The sequence below is a fragment of the Camelina sativa genome, chromosome 13 (assembly GCF_000633955.1).
Source record: "Camelina sativa cultivar DH55 chromosome 13, Cs, whole genome shotgun sequence".
In the NCBI taxonomy this organism is placed as follows: Eukaryota; Viridiplantae; Streptophyta; class Magnoliopsida; order Brassicales; family Brassicaceae; genus Camelina; species Camelina sativa.
The window spans coordinates 8,449,536-8,458,164 of record NC_025697.1 but is presented as its reverse complement, the minus strand read 5'-3'; the positions used below and the strand labels follow the sequence as shown (position 1 = coordinate 8,458,164).

Genomic DNA, 8,629 nt, shown 5'->3' with positions numbered 1-8,629 from the left:
AGTTTCTATTGAATAATTAATTCACAAAAAAAAGAGTTAAACAAAACCTGAATAACATGGTCTCGAAGGAGTGGGTGATGGAAGGTTAGTTGATACAATCAATTACATCTCCATCGGAACTCTTTTTCAGACAACAGAAAAAAGAAAGTCAAAATCAAACTATATTTAGTATATGTGCATGCATAATTGAATTCATAATAGATTTTAACCCGTGGTACATCGCGGACATATAACTTTTATTATAATTTATATTTATGTTGTATCTATTTATTAAATATTAAATATTTTGTAAATAGACAAATAACTAAAAATTCTGGTTGTTGTGCGGATAAATATTTATATTATTTTTTTAATCCGCAATAAACTTCATGACCATTTGTTTATTATATTTATTTTGTTTTGTTTAGTGTTTGAGATTCTATTTTGATTCTTAGTTATTAAAACAAAAACTAAAGGATCTAAATACATAATAAGTAATTTATATGCTGTGATTAAGTCACATTTTTCCTAATGATTTAATCATTTTACACAATCTTAGTTAAATTAACCTAATTTTATGTCAAATATTTTAATATTAGTAGTGTTGATAAATAATTAAATGAGGATTTAACCCGTATTAACACAAATATAATAATAATTTATTAATTCCAACATGTCATCTTTATAATTCATCTACTATATAACCACATTATATAGTATTTTAAACTTTTTAGTTTTACATATTCGTAATAATTAAAATTTGTATTTAAGTTTAAATGTTAAATGTTAATTGAAGTTTTTCTTACGTTAATAATCAAATCTCACAGGTTTTAGAAAACAAAATGAGAATCAAATTGTTGTTTTCTTTGTTTGCAAATGATTCAGATATAGAATATCTTCAAAATACAACAGAATGTGTAGTTAAATATATGATAGTTTCTATTTCCATATTGATTACTGTTATTTATTTAGTTGAAATGAAATGTAAAATATTTAGGAAACAAAATCTGTAGTAATGTTAGTTTTGAAAATTTTTTAGGGGTTAATGTTGTAAATAAAATAAATTAAATAATCAAAACTTCAAAGACATAACACAAAATGTACTTTAAAAATAATAATATAGATATGTATGTAACTAAAAAAGAAAGTCAAAATCAAACTATATTTAGTATATGTGCATGCATAATTGAATTCGTATATGTATGTAACTAAAAAAGAGAGAGCGAACTTAGGTATTTATATTAAGTTTTGTAAGTATACTTGGCAAGCTACAAAGTTAATCTATATATACATTTTTTGAGACATTTACAGATAAATCCTGAAATTAGAACATATTTACAAGTATGCTAATGACACATATATATATATATATACAACTTAATTTTTAATATTTTAATTTTAAAAAATAGGCATGCGGGTTAAAATCTAATTTTTATAAGATTATTAAAAAAATAATTAATATATAACAAGAAAATCTCAATTTACAAAATTTATTAATTTTACTTTATATTAAATGTTTTTCCCATTTATGCCAAAAACTCTTGTTTTGGTGAAGAAAAAAAAACTATTAACATTTATTTTCTCTAATTTGAACATATCGTTTGACTATATTTATGCTAAAAATACTATTATTTTGGTGAATACAGTATTAACATTTATTTTTGTATTTTGAACATATAGTACTAGTCTACTCGAAAAGATCAGAGAGAGCTGATGTGCCCAAGTAAGTGAATAAGTGATGGGTGGCGTGGCGATCGTGTCTTTTGAGCTGCAGCCATGGCTGTTATGGTCAACACTTTCAGCTAAACTGTCTCTAGTCTTTTCGAATAGTATATGTTTAAAATACAAAAAATAAATATTAATACTTTTTTGACCAAAATAATAGTATCTTTTAGCATAAATATAGTCAAACGATATGTTTAAAATACAGAAAATGTTAATACTTTTTTAACCAAAGTAATACTGTAGTATTTGTTTAGCATAAGTATAGTCAAATGTTCAAAATAGAGAAAAAAAATGTGAATATTATTTTTTGACCAAAACAATATTTTTGGCATAAATGGGATAAACATTTAATAGTAAAATTAAATAAATTTGGTAAAATGAGATTTCCCAAGACTGCAAGAGTTATATATAAGTGGGGTCTTTCTTCAAGATCCAAAGTATAACATATTTTTTTAATTAACTTTATACAAACAGAAAAATATAATCATGGGTATGACAAAAGCTCTTGTGATCTTTCTTCACATTGTTATATTAGCAGTTTCGCTCTCACCCCATGTGGTTTTGACCTCAGGTATATTCAGCAATTTTTGTTTGTTATTTGCAAATAAACATTGATCGCTTTTAAAAGCAACTTAACATATATAGATATTGATCTTGGGTGTTCATACATATATTTAAAACATTCAAAATATTGTCTGGAGTGTTATATATAACTTTACATATATTTAATGGGATTCTTATGGATTTTGCCATTTTCACTTAAATTTTATAGATTTGCCATTTTTTATTTTTCAAAATGTGTTTTTTTATAATATTTTTTGCTAAAATACATAATTCATATCAAATACTAAACCCTAAGAAAAAATAAAACCAAGAAAACCCAAACATAATTTGTTAAATTGTGTTTCTAAATCTTAAAAAATAGCAAATCTATAAATTTTAAGATGAAATGGCAAAAACTATAAATGTCATTGAAAAAAGTCCCTATCTAGAAATTAACTCTATATTTAATATATTTCACGGGATTTTGTAGGGGCAGAGATTGAAAAATTCACATATGATCATTGCTACCATTTGTGTGTGCAAGGAGAATACGGATCGCGTGAATGTTTCGTGGACTGTACTCAAAAAGGATTTTATAAAGGAGATTGTGTAAGCCGAACCCCCAAAGATCCTTTTAGATGTTGTTGCAATGACCATTACACTACTAACTAAAAGAAAAAAAAAACTCATTTCTCCCTAATTAATGCTAAGCTATCTTCAAACGTTGTACTTTTTACTTTCCTAGCAGTTGTGGGGGAAACTATTATCGAGTTGATTATAATAAATTAAATAAAATAAAAATTATGTTAATGTTTGTTCTTAATCAATTTTTTTTTAAAAAAACATAGTGCCATTTTATTGTTTTTGTTTCTATTGGGATATTTACGAGTTTTGTTTCTTATCTCTTCTCTTCTCAAAACCTAAGCTAAGACATCTGCATGTAACAAGTGGCATCATTTTCATTTTCATTTTCATCCATCGTTTGACTTTTCATTTCACTTTATCTTTGACTTGCATCATATTGATGTATAAGATTAATTCTTAATCCTCAAAAGATAAACAATAGGAATGGAAATTTTTTTCAGAGGTGTTAACAATAGTTCTCATGCTCTATGTTTTTTTTTTTGTATATTAGAAATAGTTATTTCAAGTTTCCTTAATAGTTCAGTTATAGAGGCGTTTGTTTTTTTAAAAAAGAACTAATAAAAACGTTTGTTCAATCGCTTGGTCTCTACGCTTTTGACAAGATTCCAGCATTGAAAGAGAATAAACATTAAAAGAAACTAATCAATCTTGGAAGAAGCATGTGCTATTTAGAAATTACAAGAGACTTAGTGAAGAAATTCGTGTAAGCGTTCACCTTTTACATAGGCCACCAAATTTGTTGAATTTGGTATACATACATTTATTGTTTTTTATTATTATGTTTTTGTTATTGTTAAAAGTCTTCTTCTACACCAAAATTTGGCAACAAGAAAATAAACATTATGTCATCTATGTTTTATCCATTTATCCATTTGTTTTAGGTTTAATAAACTTTTAAATATGAAGTTTGATTTTATAGGTCAAAGCTAATAAGAAACTCAAGAGGACACAAGAAAATAGAATCAGACAATGCAGACACATCTACGAGGCATATATAAACTTCGACTACTTGAGTCTAATTTTTAAAACAGGTCTAGTGGCTATATACAAGCTGAGGAACCTTACATTACATCTTCCCATCTTCTTCTTGATACAATTCTCGAGCTAGATAACCTAAGATACTCAAACCTTTCCCCCGCCGTTTCCACTCCAGTTCTTTAGCTAATTGAAGCACTGAGGAACCAAAACCATATCGGCTTAATCAAAGAAATCAGAATCACCACCACGACGCCAAAGCCTCTCTCTCTCTCTGCTTCTTTAAAATCTTAGATCAGATTTCACTAAATAAACTTTTCAGAAATTGAAGATCTTCACTAAAATTCACAAGTAACTAAAGAAAAACATTCGCCTATGAGATGATTATGGTTGAAGCATCTGCATAGAAACCCAGCTTCAAATCTCATGAATATCCCAAACCCCATCAATTAACTCGCTGAATGTTGAGTTGTTTCAGCTAGCAGTTGAGATAAACAAACCTCCGGAACGAGTCTCGCCATCCTCACATAGACCTTTCCCTGGATCCATCATAGTGTATATTTGTATATATACGTATAACATGTTCATACATTTTTTAGAGTTTTGTACAGACTCCAACAATTATGATTATTAGCATATCACAAACACAAAATATTTAAATATACCGAGATGCTAAAATACTAACGATATGGTTGAACAAAAAAACTGCTAATATGACAAATTGAAAAAGAACCAAAAGTTTTGTGATACTCCGATTGATGTGCATTTCAGGCTGAGAGCTGCAACAGATGAAGAGTTGGAAGAACAGTCAGGTCATATGAAATGAATTCCATATCAGAGTGTTGTTGGTATTCTGATGTATTCTATAATCAAAAAGGAAAATAAAGTTCTGCAAGTGTAACATAATCATTGTATACCAAAACACTTGTGAACTAATGATCTGTGATATGATGAGGTCACTCAAATCTTTGAAATTTTTACAAAGTTGCTTAACCTAGTCAGTAATTACATATATTCTCCACCCAATCAAAATCTCTCAGCCGCTATAATTCCTGCAACAGCTGTTTCTACACCAAAGTTTCATTATGTAAAGTTGTCTGTATCGCCACTGTTTGATCTTGAATAACCTTCGTGCTTAAGAAACAATGCATAAAGAAGCTCATTCCACGAATCAGGAACACCAGGAAGACACCAATGGCTGCAGTCTTGCCTACGGATCGGTGCAGGACCAGCTAAGCCCAAGTAGTAAAGTGATGGGTGGCCATCGTTTCTTTGAGCTGCCATGGCTGTTATGTTCAACACTTTCAGCTTAACTGCCTCTGATCTTTTCGAGTAGTAAAGAGACGATGACAAGACATCTTGAAGGAGCTTTATGTGTTCCCATGTCTCTGGTGGAACCAGAGTGACTCCAAAATCTGGCAGTGTCTCCATATGACATGTTCCCCCTGTTCTCCAATCTCCTCCCCTGAATGAAACAAGACATCAATTGAATGGAAAGCTTAAGATTCGATCCTAGAAGTCCTATATATGCGTGACAAACCTGAAATGCACAGGGGCAAATGTGCGAAAGAAGACCTGTGTCTTGTTTGAATCAACCTCTTCTTGTATCCATCTCATAACAGTCTTCATAGCTCGTCTATGTGCATGCTCTATCTTCATTCTCATTCTCACTTTTTCTCCTACTTGAAAGTAACAACCTCTGCGCAGTCACAAATCCAAAGATCAGTCAGGGAACCAAACCAATTCTGATTAGTTCTGAGTATGTTACCAAAGAAGAAAGAAGCTAACCCGCGGATAGTTTTCTCGTAGTTCCACCAATGACCAGTGTTAAACACTAATATATCCGCATCTCTCCACTTGTCAGCAGTCCAATCCATTGTCTCCAGTTTAAGAGTCGTCTTAACCTTTTCTGGATATCCTTTAGGTGGACGGCTTTGGAGAACCAAGAAAGGTGCTCTATAGTATTCAACAGTGCAATTGTAGTCATGAAACCTGAACACAAAGAAGCCCATGTGCTTTGTGATGGGTCTATTGTTCACTTCGTAAACCAAATTCTTGTTCCTGATAGCAGAAGATAGCATACAGAGAAGAGACTCCCATTGGTTTCTTCCAATTGAGTCTCCTACAAACACTAGCCGCTTGTTCCTTAGCTTCTCCAGCATCAACTTCGCATCAAATCTGAACCATTTCATAACATAATGAATGAGCTTAATAACTGAAATCAAAGACACATTTACTAATCTCTGAAAACATTTTCCTAAATCCTAAACATAACATTTCTAATCCAAGACAATCTCAAAGGCAAAACTAAGTTTATACATGTTCTTTGGATCCATGTTCATGTGTCTCACGGGTTCATATAATACAAATCTTCGATGACATCACAATGAACACGCAGGACAAGAAATTGAGAGATAACAACAAAACACCGAAGAATACTGAAAGCGACTTAAGACTCTGTAGCAAACTCTATTCAGCTACCGAGAAAAATGCAGAAACTGTAAAGAAGAACAAACCTGGGCAAATCACAATGGTTAGGTTGCCATCTCCACTTGGTAAAGAACAAATCAGGTCTGCCAAACTCAGTGCATCTGAATCCTTCATCAAGAAAGGTGCAATCTTTGGACTGATACAAAGGATACGATTCATCCCAAACCCATTTACCATCGAACACATTACAACCACTCCCACTCTCTTCAAGAAACCCAACTTTGGTGTTGTTCTCTACAAACCCATCGAGCTCCTTGAGCCAAAGGAATCTCTCCGATTGATCCGAAAAGTCATGACTTTTAGTCTTAGCCACGGTTCTGTAATCGAGGTAGAAGAAGCTGAAGACTAAACACAAACCCACCAAGAAAAAACCCAAGACTCCTAGAGATGGCTCGAACACGACCCTCAAACGCTTGAATCTCTTAATCACTACAGAGACTTGCGGCATGGCTTCATCGTCTTCCACAGATGGGTGGTACTTCGACATCTGAAGAAGAAGAAGAAGAAGAAGAAACTGCAAAAGCTGAAGACTTTTATTATTCTCTCAGTAGATTCAGAATGAGAAAACGAGTAAGGAGGCTGAAAGAAGCAGCTTTGGTTGAAGCCTTTGGGAATATTAAGCGAGCAAATACAAATCCCAAAGGTGTAATTAGCATTTCTTGACCCTAGTCTTGGTTTCGTAAAAAGGGAAAGACTTGGAGAGAGTATGTGTGAGTGAATCGTGCGTGGGTCCTTTTAACTGGCGGGGGTCCCGTAGATCCAAAAGATGACACACACGCGATCGTGGCGCGTGGCTTAAAAGTAGTGAGAGTCGTGGGGCTTAAGACGGCGTAGCTTTTACTACTTTTTAGTGCGCTTTTAAAACGGTTAATGCGTTTTGTGTTTATTCACCGAATATAGCGTTTTGTTTTTTGGGTCCAAGACTCCAAATATGTGTAATATAGTTTGGTAGACTCAATAAACAAACAGATGGAATCTTGTAATGATTAAAGAAGAGTAAATTTTAGATTGTACGCAGCACGAAGCTCACACTCGAAGCCGTCCATGCCGGAGATTTGTGTATGATGAACAACACATCACATGGTTATTTTGTCTAGGGACAAGATTCAATGTAAGTCAGAGAGTGAGATCCGAGAAGAGGTTGCGTACCGGCTAAGATCAGATTACCTTTTAGTATTATTGTTTAACTAATGGTTTTTCAAAGCTAGTTTTCTTTTAATGATTTGGTCCAACTCTTAATAATCATATTTACTCTGTTGCGGTTCAGTCAATTATTTTCTTACATAAGAGAGATTGTGTAAGGTTGCTTTTAGAGAGATCAAAAGATGGTTCATAATCGTAGTAACTTTCAAAAATGATTTAGGCAATCTGTCTATAATGAGATATGATCCTAATAAGTGATTTGATTAGGAAAACAAGGAAAATAGTGGATAGTTACAGATTTGATGATCTTAACGATGATCCAGGATCAAGATAATAAAGAAGAAAGTTTTTGACAAGGTTCTTTCCTTACACATTCATAGGTTTGTCAAATAAAACTGATTATAGAACTACCTCTTCTCCTCCCATCCCTCGACATTGTTATTGTCGTCCCACCTCGCTTCTACTTGTTCATCTACAAGATCTGAGTATTGTGCACAATTAGAACTTCTAGAAAACCATGGAATCCATTGAGACACAACGACTAAAGAACAAAGAAAGCTCATTGATCCCAAACACTATATGGAAACAAACATCTTGCAGTTATACATTGTTACTATTAATCAGAACCAAAGCAAGATTTCAGGACTGTAGAAGATAAAGGTTGAAACTTTCTTTTGCCAATTGACAAAAACTGAGATATCTGAAATTTTCACATGAATCCGATTTGGGATTATCCACAAATCGTTAACGCATCATGAGATAGTCCGAAACACACACTGACAACTTCCAAAGTCAAATGAATCATCAACTAAGCAATCAATCATTCACAGCATAAATCTATATCTTTTGGAAACGAAACAGAGGCAGAGCGATTGAGAAAGAGAGAATACAAAACCTTGTTGTTGATGTTGTTGAGAAGACTGAAGAGATCTTTCGTATTGTTCAGCCTTTTCAAGGAAAGGCTTGTCCATCACCGTCCGCTTCATCTTCTTCCCTCTCTCTCTCTCTCTCTCTCTCTCAAAACCTCCGACACTGAGAAAAAGTCTGCTTTTTTATTTTTTTGCCTTTCCTATAAAATATTTACACAAGACCCTCCGAACGAAATAGAGGCTTCGTTACTCGGTGATGT

General features: G+C 32.6%; 2 protein-coding genes and 1 long non-coding RNA gene across 3 annotated transcripts; 1 reads left to right on the top strand and 2 right to left on the bottom strand.

The window, feature by feature from the left end:
• On the top strand, window positions 2,166–3,012 carry LOC104735979 (defensin-like protein 49). The gene is made up of 2 exons (XM_010455882.1): window positions 2,166–2,275; window positions 2,738–3,012. Exons 1-2 carry the CDS (start codon window positions 2,191–2,193, stop codon window positions 2,917–2,919), a joined length of 267 nt encoding a protein of 88 aa, XP_010454184.1. The 5' UTR covers window positions 2,166–2,190; the 3' UTR covers window positions 2,920–3,012.
• LOC104735978 (protein trichome birefringence-like 11) lies at window positions 4,755–6,844 on the bottom strand. Its single transcript, XM_010455881.2, has 4 exons — window positions 6,384–6,844; window positions 5,656–6,045; window positions 5,408–5,566; window positions 4,755–5,332 (listed from the first exon to the last, which is right to left on the bottom strand). The coding sequence occupies exons 1-4, from the start codon at window positions 6,842–6,844 to the stop codon at window positions 4,951–4,953; spliced, it is 1,392 nt and encodes a 463-aa protein (XP_010454183.1). The 3' UTR covers window positions 4,755–4,950.
• On the bottom strand, window positions 7,741–8,623 carry LOC104735977. Its single transcript, XR_759513.2, has 2 exons — window positions 8,396–8,623; window positions 7,741–7,981 (listed from the first exon to the last, which is right to left on the bottom strand). It is a non-coding gene; the product is annotated as an uncharacterized LOC104735977 (long non-coding RNA).

Coding starts and splice junctions, on each gene's coding strand:
- LOC104735979 (XM_010455882.1), top strand. CDS start 2,191: ATGGGTATGACAAAAGCTCTTGTGATCTTTCTTCACATTGTTATATTA. Junction 2,276..2,737: donor CCATGTGGTTTTGACCTCAG/GTATATTCAGCA, acceptor GGGATTTTGTAG/GGGCAGAGATTGAAAAATTC.
- LOC104735978 (XM_010455881.2), bottom strand. CDS start 6,844: ATGTCGAAGTACCACCCATCTGTGGAAGACGATGAAGCCATGCCGCAA. Junction 5,567..5,655: donor TACGAGAAAACTATCCGCGG/GTTAGCTTCTTT, acceptor GTGACTGCGCAG/AGGTTGTTACTTTCAAGTAG. Junction 5,333..5,407: donor TTTGCCCCTGTGCATTTCAG/GTTTGTCACGCA, acceptor TGTTTCATTCAG/GGGAGGAGATTGGAGAACAG.